General features: G+C 51.4%; 1 protein-coding gene across 10 annotated transcripts in view; it reads left to right on the plus strand.

Moving 5' to 3' along the window:
- The window catches only part of SRGAP2 (SLIT-ROBO Rho GTPase activating protein 2), a 237,768-nt gene extending 223,359 nt beyond the window's left edge, over positions 1–14,409 (plus strand). For 2 of the 10 annotated variants that reach the window (XM_039227559.1, XM_039227560.1), the window contains exons 19-24: positions 823–902; positions 3,322–3,502; positions 4,994–5,140; positions 8,378–8,416; positions 8,625–8,949; positions 11,076–14,409. In XM_039227559.1, the coding sequence (XP_039083490.1) occupies positions 823–902; positions 3,322–3,502; positions 4,994–5,140; positions 8,378–8,416; positions 8,625–8,949; positions 11,076–11,459 (1,156 nt within the window). In that variant the 3' untranslated portion in view covers positions 11,460–14,409. The other 8 variants (XM_039227561.1, XM_039227563.1, XM_039227564.1 and 5 more) reach the window with 7 other exon arrangements.

Here is a 14,409-nt window from a genome sequence, read left to right on the forward strand (position 1 = left end):
ATTTCTTAGAAAGTTAGAACTTCCTGGTGCCCATCCCCATCCACCCTGATGTCCAGGAGCCAGAAGCCCAGGAGAAGAAACGACTTTCCTAGTAACTTCCCTGGCCATTCTTGATTCTCAAGCCTGTATGGTTTTAGACCCGCTGAACTGTTTAGGAACTTGACCGACTTCCATGTCCTGCCCTCTCGTCCAGCCCACAGCAGGCTCTTCTCCTGCCGACTCACCTCCCACTCTCTCACTAGTACACAGAGCAAACCACAAAGCCCAGAGACATAAGCAAAATGAGAAAGAAGGAAAGGAGGCCCAGTTACCCTCACATGACTCTGTGAGGTATACAAACCACTATCCTCAATTTATTGATTAGGCAGTGGAGGCTAAAAAAGATTCATTCCCTCACCCGGGGTCACACACCTACTAAGTGCCAGGCATGGCTTTCAGCTCCTATTGTGTCCCACGCAAAAGCCTAGTGTTTTCTTCCACATTCTCCCTCCAGGAACTAGTTCACCTAGCGAGATGTCTCTTGAAGAGTTGAGTTTTTGTGTATTTTCGAAATGACTTATTTTATGAATTCAAAAGGGGCTCCCTCTGTCTCAGGATATCATAAGTCCCCGGCAGTCTCGAGTAGTTTTTGCAGCAGAGACCAGACTAGAGAACCTCAGGAGCCTTGTATTTCGTTATCAACGCTTGTCTGTAGTGTACAGTCAGGATGCGGAGAGCATGAAATAGCTTCTGCGCCCTTGTTGCAAGGGAGCTGCGTGAAGGAGAAGACAAGGATTTGGGCAGCCAGGGCTGAGGTCCCCATCACTCTTGTTTCTGTTGCAGTGACAGCCCTCATGGAGAGACTACCTCGGCTGAGGACTCGACCCAGGATGTGACCACAGAGCACCACACGAGCGATGACGGTACGAGGCCCTGCGTCCTGGGCAGTGGGCACACCGGGCAGGAAGCAGAAGGAACGGATTACGTAGCCTGTGCTCCTGATGCACCTTCCTGCCCAGCAGTCTCCCCACACCCCCAAAGACAGGCGGGGAGCGCCCCTGTCTGTCCTTTTCATTCCTTCCCTTTCGTGGAGACACAGCGCACCTTCTCAGATAGAATGGTCTCTGTTAAACCAGAGGTGAAACCTTTCAGAGCCTTTCAAGCTTCTCGGCCCAGCTCCCTGACCCTCCGTACCTCCTAGCTCCTTGTCTCACGCGCCCGTCTCGCCCGCCTGATGTTGGTCCCCTGTCACAGCCCAGACTCCTGCCAGGTAGCTGGAGACCAAAATCAAGGAGAGCTCATTTGAAAAAACAGTGAGCCTGGGGAGGAGAGAAGCTGGGTGCCAAGAGCCCAACAGAAGCAAGCCAAGGGGGAGTGGGAAGCAGGATGCAGAAACCACACGCTTTCACGCCTGCCGACTGGAAAAATTGACCCTTTCCAAAGTACAGACGTGCGAGCGCTGTGCAGCCTGGCAGGCGGGCGTGGAGAGGTGGAATGCACAGCTGTCACCGCGGGCCCCGCGGCAGCGCCCATGATTGATTAGGGTCTGTCCGGCCAGCACGCCTCCCCTCCTTCCAACAGTTCTGCACCTCCATTTCTGGACCACTCGGGCTCTTGGAAGTCTCAGCAGCTGACAAGGGGCCTCAGAATTTTCTGGGCATGAGAACGAAATGGCACAGCTTGCGGAGTGTTTTAAAGGAGAAAAAAAGTGAGGGCTGCTTATTTAGATGCTGAAGTCAGATGGATCAATATGATAATCTGCCCCCTTGCAGGAGGAGAGTAGGTGAGCTAGAGAAATTTGTTCCTGCTGGAAGCTTGGTGTGTCTTCTCTCTTAATCCTAGTGAAATAGAGGTGCTATTTTCTAGTTGAGAAAGCGAAGGCCAGGGAGGTCAAGTGATAGGCCCAAGGGAGTACAGAACTGAGCCTTGGGATGTTTAGACAGGCCTCCTCTGGTCCATCTCCAGCCCAGCCCATCCAGGAGCCTCGGCACGGTCTTGCCTGTAAGCAGCCTTCCTGTCCACTACTCAGAATGCCTGATTTTAACCTCAGGGAGGTTTCATTTTTGCTCTCTGACCTCTCCCTGCACCTCGGCCCAGATAATGGTAATGATGACAACAATAACGGGCCGATGTGGACGTAGAGCCCACTATAGGCCAGACGCTGCTCTAAGTGCTTTTGCAAATTGTTATATATTGACTCTTCATAACAGCTTCATGAAAAAGGCACTATTATTATTCCTTTCTAACAGACAAGGAGACTGGAAGCTTGTGCAGAATAAAACTAAATATTGCATTTGTAAACCCCTTTTAGTTTTCAAATTGATTTTATGTAAAGTTTTCCCTGTATTACCCACAATATATATTTCCATATTTTTAGCTCCTTGGAAAGTTGATTGGGTGAATTATTCTCTCCTAATGGAGACGAAAAGCTCATGTTCTTTTTTTTTTTTTTAAGTGTTTTATTTCTTTTTGAGAGAGAGAGAGAGGAGAAAGCGAGCAGGGGAGGGTCAGAGAGAGAGGGAGACACAGAATCTGAAACAGGCTCCAGGCTCTGAGCTAGCTGTTAGCACAGAGCCCGACGCAGGGCTTGAACCAACGAGCCATGAGATCATGACCTGAGCCGAAATCAGACGCTTAACCGACTGAGCCCCCCAGGTGCCCTGAAAAGCTCATGTTCTATCTACTAGGGAAAATGGACAACATCAATAAAGTTTGTTGTATTTAAAGTACAATATGATAAATGTTATACAGTTAGTGGAGTTATTTGCTGATCAGAAAAGAAATGAAGCTTACAGGTACAGGATGGCAAATTCAGTGATGGGAGTTGGCATAAAGAGCTGGGAAAGTACGGGAGAAGTTACTCTAGGCCTCCTGTGCCCTGAGCAGGGCTCAGCCTCTTGAGCAGTGTGACGAGCTTCCAGGAGGCAGATTGTGTGCCAGGAAGACAAGACTCCTCTCCACACCACACCCCCTGCACATGCGGTTCATTGTTGCACAGAAACTGGTGTGAGAACAAAGTATTCTGTTTTGTTTTGTTTTGTTTTTTCACAATGACACCTAAATCGTGACTCAGTGTGTTTCATCAGGAAGGTAAGAGAGAAAGGGATTCCAGGTGGAGGGAACAGCGTGACCAAAGGCAGGAAAGGGTGCACACGTGCTTTCAGGCCACTGGCAATGTCCACGCAGGAGTTCCCTACCTCATACGTGGTTCGTCCTCGGCTTATGTGTCACGCTGGGTTATCTTCCCACCAGTGTGAGTTCAGCTAATTGGGCTTTTCCGCCCCGTTTCCTGAGTCCGTGGGTCCCAACAACATGTGTTTCCTTCTTTTCTGCCCCTCTCAGAGTGTGAGCCCATCGAGGCCATTGCCAAGTTTGACTACGTGGGCCGGACAGCCCGAGAGCTGTCCTTCAAGAAGGGGGCATCCCTGCTGCTTTACCAGAGGGCCTCCGATGACTGGTGGGAAGGCCGGCACAATGGCATCGACGGACTCATCCCCCATCAGTACATCGTGGTCCAAGACACGTACGTTGGGCCCCCTGCACCTTCAGGCGTCCTGGCTGCTCTGGGGGAGGCTTTATTTCTGGCTCCATAGGAGGGTGAGGGAGACCAACCCCCAGGGGTCACCAGGAGCGCCCTTGAAAGACTCTTCACCCCCACCCCCAAGACTCCATGGAGGATCGTTTTTCCACCTCTTCCCCTTGCAGATCACTCCCTCGCCTGCCCCCAGTCACTGTGGAAACCTGCCAGTGCACAGGCTCATCCACACTTAAACCTGATGAGTGATAATGAGGGATGATTGTTTGACCACTCACAGTTCCGTTCTGGAAAGCTCAGGGTGGGAAAGCATTTTTACTTTTTTTTTTTTTTTTTTAACACCCCTGCTCATCCCAACCAGTTGGGCCACGGAAGGCGCTTCTCCACTAAATGAAAGTGATGCTTTCCTTTTCTAGGGGAAATCTAGCTTAAGCAGCCTTGTGGAAAGGAGCCAGTTCATTTAACCCAGATGAGGTTGACTTGGGGACAGACCAGGAGAGGAGGGGAGAGGATGTCAGGGAGCAAAGGGAACGTGAACTGGTCCCAGAGGGACCTCGTCAGATGGGCTGTTGGTTGGCTGCCGCTCTTGGAAGCAATGTGTCCCAGGCAGGAGGGCTTTTACCCCCGTGGCCGTCCCAAGCCTGCCTCCCTGCCCCTTTGCCCTGCCTCTGCCCCTGACTCCCTGCCCTTGGATACGATGGTGTCAGTGTTTTTAGTCCTTCCCTTAATATTATTTTTTAAAGGTTGATATCCTGAATGAGTCTGCACCCTCCCAGCCTCTCCCCGGCTCGTTCTGCAGGGAGATCCTCCCTCTGTTGATAACATCGCAAACTCGGTGGCCATCTGTGCGTGGACAGGACCCTCCCAAATTTAGCATTATGACTTCACTACAGGACCGAGAGAAGATGAATTGTGGGGGAGAAGGGGCTTCCTTTGTCACCAGTAGCCAGAGGGGCCGGGAGAGCGGTGGAGTGACCTGGGACCGGCTTGGACACTCTAAGCGGGGCTAGATGCACTACGACAGAGCGTGGCGGCGTCCTGCCTCAACGCCGGCATCTCCAGAGCCACCGCAGACCTGCCTGTCCTTGCCGGGCAGTGCCCGGGACCTCAGCAGATAAACCACAACCTGGACCGGCCGCCTCCTTCCCCGGGAGGTGGCCCCGGCACAGCTGCCCCGGAAAAGCAGCGGGGTAGAAGGCAGATGCCTCGAATCCAGGTGTCCCCCCAGCCCGGCTTTCCGGCGGAGCTGAGGATCCCACAGAACGCGGCCGGATTATTTATTTTTATTTAAGCAACCCTCCTAAGCCCCTTAGGTTTCCCTGCCTCTGCTCACAGAGCTAGCCCGGCCCGGTGTCACTGCTGCAGCAGAGCTGTGGCGGGGTTGCGTGTGTGTCCGGGGGGGCCATCTTGCCGATTTAACACTGCTTTTTGTGTTGTTGTTGTTTTCCCCTCCTCCCTGCCTGCCTGCCCCTTCCCCAGCGAGGACGGTGTCGTGGAGAGGTCCAGCCCCAAGTCTGAGATTGAGGTCATTTCTGAGCCACCTGAAGAAAAGGTGACAGCCAGAGCGGGGGCCAGCTGTCCCAGTGGGGGTCATGTAGCCGATATTTATCTTGCAAACATCAACAAGTAAGCTCTGCTTTTCATTTTCTGCTCCCCTAATGCCCTGTATCCCCCAGCCTCCCCCTCCCGCCTCACCCCCTCTCCATTCCTGTGCTGCGCATAGGGCTCCCAGCCCCTGGGCCTAACCCTCTGCATGCGCTTGCTGCTGCTGCAAGGCGGACAGGGCCGAGGAGCCTTCCACAGCCTCGCCACCGGCAGGTCCCGGGCCCCATCGGGCTGCCGTCGGGCTCTGGAAGCGGGCCACGCCCTAGGTTTCCGCAGCACCTGTCAGGTCGGGCCTCCCGGGCCGTCTGGCTACTAAAACTTGGCCATAGCTTTGGTCACCCTCTGCAAGTTGGTTTTGGACTGTTTCTCAAAGGGGCCTTCTCTTTTCCGACTCTTACTCAAATAATAGTCTTTGATGTCTTCCCGGCCCTCGTCTGACCAAAGAGCCAACATCCTGTGTGTCTTCCACTAGGCTCACGTGACCCCAGATGGGTTTATTTAGATACCATGTGTCTCTCTCTCTCTCACCCTGTCCTGCATTCACTCTGTGGAGGAAAGGAGACCACTCTGCCCCCCAAGGAAAGCTTTTTCCTGAGCTCTTTATTCATTGCCTAATCCCCAGCCCCCTGCTGCCCTTCCATACCAGTAGAAGTAATTATCCATGTTTTCCCTATTGCTTTAGCCCTGTGTCATCCTCCCCTGTCAGTCCCTTTGCAGATTCCCATTCCTGTCCGGCAGGCTCTTAACCCTGCCCCCCAGCTTTCACTGTGGCTGTGAGCAGCACCCCAGGGTTTCGCTCCGCCCACACCCGATCTGGCCGGCTGGAGGGATTCCACGCCTGTGCGCTGCCGCCTCCCCTAGAGACATTCAGGTTATTGGAGAACTAATCTCATCTCAAGGGGCCAGACACCAAGTCCCAAAGCCTACAGACCTCTTTCCGCCAGACCCTGAAACCTGGCCCAGTGCCAGCGGGATGACGCGCCCCGGGGCGTTCCTGATGAATGTGGATTGCAGATGATGTACAGTTTTTATTCCCCTCTGGCTCTGGAGGAATGAAATGATCTGCACATTGAAAACCTGTTCACCATAGCCTCTGGACACTGAAACTGGAAGGAGAATAAAAGATGCTTGTTGTTTTTAAACCGCACCAGGTCGCCCCGATCTCTTGGCTTTTTTCCAACCAGACGGTAGCAGGGGGCGTGGTTGGGGCACGTGGCTCTTTTCCAGCTCTTTCGCCCTCCAGTTAGTGAAGTTGCTGATTCAGCTCACTGAGAGTAGGTATAATTTAAGTCAGACCAGTAAAAAGGATTGAGGATTTTATCTACTTCCCTCCAGCAAGTTGTGCCCCGCTGGGAGAGCAAAGCTAGTAAAAAGTAACTGTGGGCTCATCACATTTTTTTCCCCTTTATTTACAAGTCTCTGTTAATTATAAGCCGTTGTAAGCCTGTAATTAGCCCAGAAATCAAGGCCGGGTTGGTGGAGAGAGAGTTAAATAATTAGTTAGGTACATGTTTCTAAGCCATCGTGGATTTGATGCCATTTGTATAAAGAAATTGTAGAAGATAAGAGCCAAAATAGTCAGAAGATGAACCCTTGGTGGAAAGGCAGGCGGTTCCCTTGAGCTCCTTACTTGGTGGTGTCAGGACGGGGCGCTCAGAGGACATGGTCGGCCGGAATACCCGCTGGTCGGTGGCTGAGTGGCAGCCCCTGGGCGTGTCTTGCCCTTAGCAGTGACTCTGCCCTTCCAGCCTCACTTCCTGCCCCACACGTCACTCCTTCCAAGGGCCCTGAGTTCTCTCACACCCCCAGACCTTCACATCTGCTGCCTCCTCACCTGGTCAGCTCCTCCTCTCCCTTCAAGGCATAGTCCGAAGATTTTACTTCTTTGAGGAAGCCCTTCTGACAACCTCAAGGTCGTCAGGGCTGAGTCAGACTAAGCCTCAGGGCTTAGTCTGTATCCCCACAGCAGTCCCGAGTATCTCTCATGACCCAAGCTGCACTCCGATCCCCCACCAGCCTGAGCATCTCGAAACCAGGAAGTCTGCCTTCCTCTCCTCGCGTCCCCAGGGCCTGGTGAGGGACCTGGCACGCACCAGCCAATCCACAACCTGCCTCCTCAGCAGTTTGAGCTTTGTGAGTCAGCCATCCTCCAGTGGAAAAAAGAAATCAGCAAAGAGTTATTCGGGTGCAGCATTCAGTTTAATTTCATGCATTTAGTGAGTGGCTACTGTCGTGCCAAGCACCCCGCACTGGTTATTCAGAGATAAATAAGATGGTGCCTGGCCACGGCGCTCAGTCTGGCAAGGTAAACACCATGCCAACAGGTAGCTAAAAACACAGTGCCATCAAAACCCTGAGGGAACAAAAGGGAGTGGCTGCTTCTGCCCGCCATTGGAGTTGGGGCGGCGGGAGAAGGCTTTGCAAAGGAAGAGTCGTTTCAGCTGGGCCTTATAAGGCCTAGAACATCTTTTTTCTGCCCCCGAGTGGCTGACACCCAAGGCTAAAGTGCTTGAAGAGGCAGCCTTAGCGCGTGCTCCGCTGCGCCAGCCTCCACACCAAGCCCCTATGATAAAGGCCTGACCAGCGGACAGAACCAGGACCAATGAAGAACACCGGCTCCGCCACACAGACAAGCTCTTTAGCTTCAGAACCTACCCCTTCCCTTCCTCCATCTCGTCTCCTGCCTCGGCCTTCGTTGCCCATAGTGGACTCGAGATCAGAGCTGCCCGGCTGCCGTCCCAAACCCGAAGTTGTATTGCTTCTTAGGTTAGGGCCTTAAGAATCTGATTCCAAGAACAAATGCAATTATTCAGCAGTAGGGCAACACCCATGCTATTAGGACTCTGCCAAGCCGTCTTCTTTGAGTCTCAGTGGTCTGAAGGAAATTGGCCGAGAGCCAGGGTTCAGCCCAGCGCTGGGTGACTCAGGGTCATGGAGATGTATTTCCACTCTAAGAAAATGCACAAACTGGGCCCTAACTCCTCAGCACTGCAGGCTCTTGAAAAAATACTCAGTTCCCTGTCTGCCCAAGAAGCAACGACAACCGCTTGCCAGAGCCCCGAATGATTACAGCCTTGTCGTTGGACTAAGATACCTGCTAGAATTTGGAAAAATCAACGCTCCTCTTCTTGTGGTGGTGAGAATCTCTCTCCTACCTGGGGGCTTAGGTTTCTGTTCAAAGCAGGTAATGGAGGGGGCCTTGCTGTGAGTCTGTCTCCCATTAGAAACTTTCACTTAATCAGACATTTTTCCTGGCAGCACCTTACCTCTCGAGACCTCAAAGCCCACGACCATCAAGTAAGTATCCATTTCTCCTCTGCCCAGGTTGGGGGGTGGCAGGGGAATGGAGACACAGAGCAAGCAAGGGAAGGTGAAGCCGAGGAGAGAATGTGCTGTGTGTCCCTCTCCTTCCAGAAGTCCCCAGGGGCCGACATCTCTCACTCGTCCTGGCTTTCTCGGGGCCAGGGCTCCCTGGTCACACCGCCCTTTCTGTTTGTGATTGAAGGCAAAGGAAGCGACCAGAATCTGGGAGTATCCGGAAAACATTTCGGAGCGACAGCCATGGGCTGAGCAGTTCCCTGACTGACTCTGCCTCCCCGGGGGTGGGGGCTGGCTGCCGCCCATCTTCCCAGCCCATCATGAGCCAGAGTCTCCCCAAGGAAGGGCCAGATAAGTGTTCCATCAGTGGGCATGGGAGCCTCAACTCCATCAGCCGCCACTCATCCCTGAAGAATCGGCTGGACAGTCCACAGATCCGGAAGACAGTGACAGCAGGAAGGTCAAAGAGCTTCAATAACCATCGGCCTGTGGACCCTGAGGTCATTGCACAGGTAACTGGGGGCATCTGGACACACTGCTAGTATGTCCACACCTGTCACTACCACTTCATGAGCCCACATTAGTTACGATGGGCCTTGAAACAGCGGAGTTCATGCATCACATACAGAGTTCAGAGGCTGCTGGACCTCCGGGCCCGAAAAGGCAGCTTTCGAAGCAGTTTGTCAGGCCCTTTCTCCCCAAGAAGGATTTCAAGACAGAATAAAAGAATTCAGACTTCTTGATCACGTACAGGCTATTTGCAAGGGGGTTGTACTTTTTAAAGTGAATAATCAGAGAGTATTAGAGTCCATTCTGCCCAAGTTTCAGGTCTTGAGAGCCTGGTAGGCTTTAGTGAAGCTGCCCAAGTATTGAGGCTCAGATGTGGTTCTGGGCGTTTTTTTTTTTGTTTTTTTTTTAAATCACCCTGCCCATCCCATCTCCCATTTCCTGAGGCTAATCTCTGGTCCTTAGTGGGAGGTAGATGATCAGTCAACAATCTGCTCCTGGTCTTGACGGCTCCAAAATACTCCGCTGTGGGGTCTCCGGTACCAGAAGGTCCCCAGCCCACGTCTCCAGATGCAGTGGAGATGAGCTCCCTGGTAATGGGGTCTTCCTTCCACATGTGTGCCACACTGACGAGTCTCTGTTTTCCGTGAAATATTAGCGATCCAGCCCCACCTCTAAAAATCCGACTACTGGGGCCACTCCAAGCAGTTCACTCAGACGCCTCTCCCAACTCTATACTTTTCATTAGACCAGGTAGGAGCAGAGGGCTCCCTGTTGCCCTTTTATGTTTCAACTGAGTGGAGATTCTCTTCACCCTGTCTTCCAGGGGCCACAGAGGCTGCATATGGTCTCTATTGGCTTACCTGGGATGCTCTGCTTAGGGAAGGTGTGCCTGGCAAGCACCGTACTAGGCTACGGGCCCGAGATGTCTTGCTTTGCTAGCCCTCTGTTTCTGCACCTCTACTTAAGCTCTTGGCTGCGATCTGCCTTGCACCATGGGAATCCTCCCAGCTCCCTCCTGAACCAGGTGTTAAGAAGAATGTTAGAATAGGTGCACAGCTGGTACAGACTCCAGCTATAGAGCAGGACCGAGGAGGGAGAGGGTGGGGTTCTTCCTGAGCATTTTTAAAGTTTGAGAATATCATGGGGATGAGTGCAATTGAATTACTGTCAACCGAAAGCATAGATCACCTGCAGGGCCAAGGAGCCTTAAGCAGGGCCTTTGCTTGGAGCATGTAATCTTTCAATGTGAGCCTGATGCCAAGGGAGGAACCCTGTGGTGGTTGGGGAGTGCCAGACACAGTGTGTGGGGAGGCTAGGGTGGGGAGGGAGCTGGGAGGTCTCGCTGAGGGGCAGCTGGCTGCGTACAAAGGGTCTTTGGTTCTGCTATTTCCTGAGATCTGGGGTGTTCCACTGTGACTTGCTGGAGGTGACTCACCTGTGTGGGCTCTGGCTCCCCCTCCTGGCCACTCTTTGGTCCCCTCTCGTGGTGATGGGTAGAAGGAAGTGGCTTCCTCAAGTTGGGCAGTCCAGTGGGAGGGGGTGAGGGGTAGGGCACGGGGAGGTGTCCTGATGAATCCTCAAGGTCAGGGTTCTGGAACCTTTCTTCAGCTCTTGGCCCTTCTTAACCTTTGGCTTTGAAGCCCAAGAAAACAAAGACCATACATGGTCCCTACTGCTTTGTAAAGCAATCATTTATTATGTACAGTTTCAAGCATATACAAAAGTAGAGAGAATTGGGTAGTAAATTCCATGTACCCATGACCGAACTCCTGGCCACTCTTAGTTCATCTACCTTTCCCCTTCCCACTGGATCACCTGTCATTTCACCCAGAAATAGTTCAGTGCATTATCTCTAAAACTTGAGGACTCTATTTAAAATAACATCTCAATCATTCTTTTTTCTAAAGAGAAAAAAAAAATCTCATGATGATGAAAATCCCTTTTTTTCTCCTACTCCCATATTCTGAACATCGCATCGGTGTGTTCAAGGATTTTGGCCAAGTAAAATAATCTGGACATCTCCCTCCCGTTGGTCTCTTTATGATTTAGCCTTTGCCCTTGAAATAGGACTCCCCAAACAGGACTCTCCTGACATTTGCCTCACCTCCTCCTTTTTCCTATTTTGTAGGACATCGAGGCAACTATGAACTCTGCTCTGAATGAGCTGCGGGAGCTAGAGCGGCAGAGTAGTGTCAAGCACACCCCTGATGTGGTTCTGGACACCTTGGAGCCCCTGAAAACCTCCCCAGTGGTGGCCCCCACATCAGAGCCCTCCAGCCCCCTGCACACCCAGCTCCTCAAGGACCCCGAGCCCGCCTTCCAGCGCAGTGCCAGTACTGCTGGGGACATCGCCTGCGCCTTCCGGCCCGTCAAGTCGGTCAAGATGGCCGCCCCAGTCAAGCCGCCAGCCACACGACCCAAGCCCACTGTCTTCCCCAAAACAAATGCCACGAGCCCTGGTGTCAACTCATCATCTTCCGCACAGTCCACTGACAAGTCTTGTACTGTCTGAGGGATGTAATTTAATTGTTCTAGACAAGGGGACTGGAGGAACTGTTATTAAAAATCTTCCTATTTAACTAGCTTGGGGACTTCAGTTGAAAATTAGATTCTAAGTTGTTCTTGCAGGAATTAGCCTTCCCGTCACCCAAACCTTGAGAATGAAGCCCTCGTTACCACCCTGCCCTGCCCTTCCCGCCACCCTCTGCTTCCCCCAGTTGTCGTAATCCAGCCAGCTGCAGTACATACTGTTCTTAGGTTAGCCAGAGTTAGAGTTTTCCATTATCAGGTCACTGTGAAATCTGGCAAGGCGAGTCATGAGGACACAGGCTCAAGTCTCTGTCCCCTCAGACACAGGGGATGCCTGACCAGATGGTTGGCTACTGGCAGCCAGCCCTCAGTGGCATCTTGTTTTGGGTACTGATTATAGAGAACCATATATAGTCCATTCTTCATTTTACACACACACACACACACACACCCCACAAACACGTTTTCCTAGTCTCTGGCATGTGTAGCAGCCTCTCCTGGTCTAGACCAGTCTCTTTGTAAGTTATTGTGGCAGTTCATACAACAGCCACTAGGGGTCTCTGTTTCCGTTACAAATCTTGTTCTGTCTGGGCCAGAGAACCCAGCCTTTGAAATCTCCATCGTAAAAAACTGAGCAGGGTGAGATTCAGTCCTGCAATCTGTTTGGGGTTGGGGACTTTCTGTCTTCTCTCTATTGGTGTGAAATGGTCATTGGTGTTTGCTTTTTCTCTACTCCATCCTCTAGAAATACAGCCCAATCTTTTTATAGAACTTCTAAAGTTTTTCTGAATGTACAGACATTTCTCGAGTTCCTGTCTTAGTCTCTGATGGACCATTTTCCACTTAAGACATTTTCCTGTATAAGACAGTTTTATAGCTGATATCTTTTAGGGTAAAGAGTCTTTAAGAGAGTTTATTGTGTTTATGGCAGGTTTGGAAAAGGTGAGAAATGGGCCCTTCTTCCTCACACTTTTTTTTGGGGGAACTTAAGACAAAATTCATCATCCTCTTCAAAAATTAAAGTCAGTTTTGCTAACCCCCAGATTGTTCCCAAATGAAAATGTATCCTAAGTTCACCCCACCTAGTTTGGTTATTCCACAAGATCTCTCTTCAGGGACCAAGAAGGGCTTGGAGAGCCCTGGTTAGATTAAAGAGAGACATTGCTCCTTAAAACCTGTTTTCTTTTATCCAAATAAGGACAACTAAGAGAGCTTTGGCCCCATGGGCTCTAGGTCTTCCCGAGGCTGGAATCTAACAAAATAGAAAATTGGATGCTGAATATATTGGCCTTCCTTTGGCCCTTTTTCTGGTTTTTCTCCAAAAAGCAAAAGTAATATCCTTGTGTACTTTAATCTGGTCTCCAAACCTGGTGCCCCAGGTTCGGGCCCCCCCCCCCCAGCCTCACGCTCTCCTTGCGGTACCAGGGCTGGGGACACTCACACCCAGGTTCATGAGTCTCAGACAGCTACTGGAGCTAAAACTGAATCTCATTCCTCTTCTCTGTTTTCTGCTTTTAATGCTACGCTTTTAGCCTTATTTTCTATAGGTCAGGAGAGGTGGTGGGTTGCCATTCAGATAGGAAACTTTGAGTTTCCTTATGTATAGCCTAGAAGATTCTTTTTGGACCAACATTTTGAAGTTGGCAGTTGGGACTGTGGAAAGTGGTGGGATTTTCCTCATTCTGTGTGAAGGAAAGCTTTGTGGCAAATCGCTAATTATTAGAAGGATAACCTGCAACCCCAGGAAAACTATCCCAGGAGCTAGAAAGGAGAAATGAAGAACTCCTTGAGTAAAGCGAGTCAGCCTGAGAGGTAACCCACGGTCTTCTGCATTCTTGGATTTTGTTGCTCGGTTTCATGGCCTGCCCTTGCCTATCACCCGGACTCACACAGGTCTTAAGCCAACAGGGGCTTTCATAAAAACCAAGGATCTGTTTCCTTGATGAACATGGAATCCCCACCCTTCACTTTACATTCCTTTTTGATCCAACTGATCAGAATCGGTACCCATGCCTGCCCTTCCCCCTCCCTCCAGCACACTCCTCTGAGAAAGGAAAAGCGAAGCTTTCTTAATGACGAAGCTTTGGGCCTATTCTGTTGTTCCTGCCAGATTTCTCTTGCAGCCCTTGGACATGACTCGTGTCCAGCATCCCCTTGGTCAGTGTCCATCTGCTGAGCTGCATCATGAACCGGACGGTGTGTGAGTGGCCACCTACCACCCCCAGCTCTGGGAGCCAAGTTGTCTTCCCCTCTCTGGTGCTCCTGACACCTGTGAGATGGACCTGTCGAGGGGACCCAGAACCCACAGAAGGAGTGTCCTTCTCGGCAGAGCTCCTTGTAATCAACTGGAATTGAGGTTGTACACTGTGATGTTTACACCGAAAAGCCAAAAGGAGCTGGCCACGCAGGGCCGATCTGCTTGCTTCAACCAGCATGATGCTTCAGAGAGCCCCGCTCGGCCCCTTGAGGTGTGGATCCCTCTCTTGGTGTGGACTCTGATGGGTCAGTCTTTGGGGAACAGGCGGGGTGGAGCCACCAGCATCCCAATTTGGAAAAGAGAGGAGTTTGCAGCCAGCAGCCTGGAAACTGGAAACACTGGTCTCAGCCAACCTCCTCAGGGCGCCCTGGTTTCTCCCCAAGGAGATGACGAGAGACGACGCCAGCAGCAGGATGAACAGACCACCGGAAGGGCCGGTGTGTGTACTTCACGTGCAGAGGGGAAGCTTAGATCTTCCAGGGAATTGCAATGTTGTGGCGTCTGACTTGTATGTCACGTTTGTGTAAAATGGCATATTCTTTAAAATAGTGTTGATAACTGGAATATTGTATGTATGCTTGGAGATGCTTTGTGTGAACCTAAGACTGTCACTCAACAGATGTTGGATTGGGGAAAATCCAAAGCACAACTTCAAAATAAAATACGTTTTTAGGTT

The sequence above is a fragment of the Hyaena hyaena genome, unplaced genomic scaffold (genome assembly GCF_003009895.1).
Source record: "Hyaena hyaena isolate Hyena2069 unplaced genomic scaffold, ASM300989v1 scaffold_28, whole genome shotgun sequence".
NCBI lineage: Eukaryota > Metazoa > Chordata > Mammalia > Carnivora > Hyaenidae > Hyaena > Hyaena hyaena.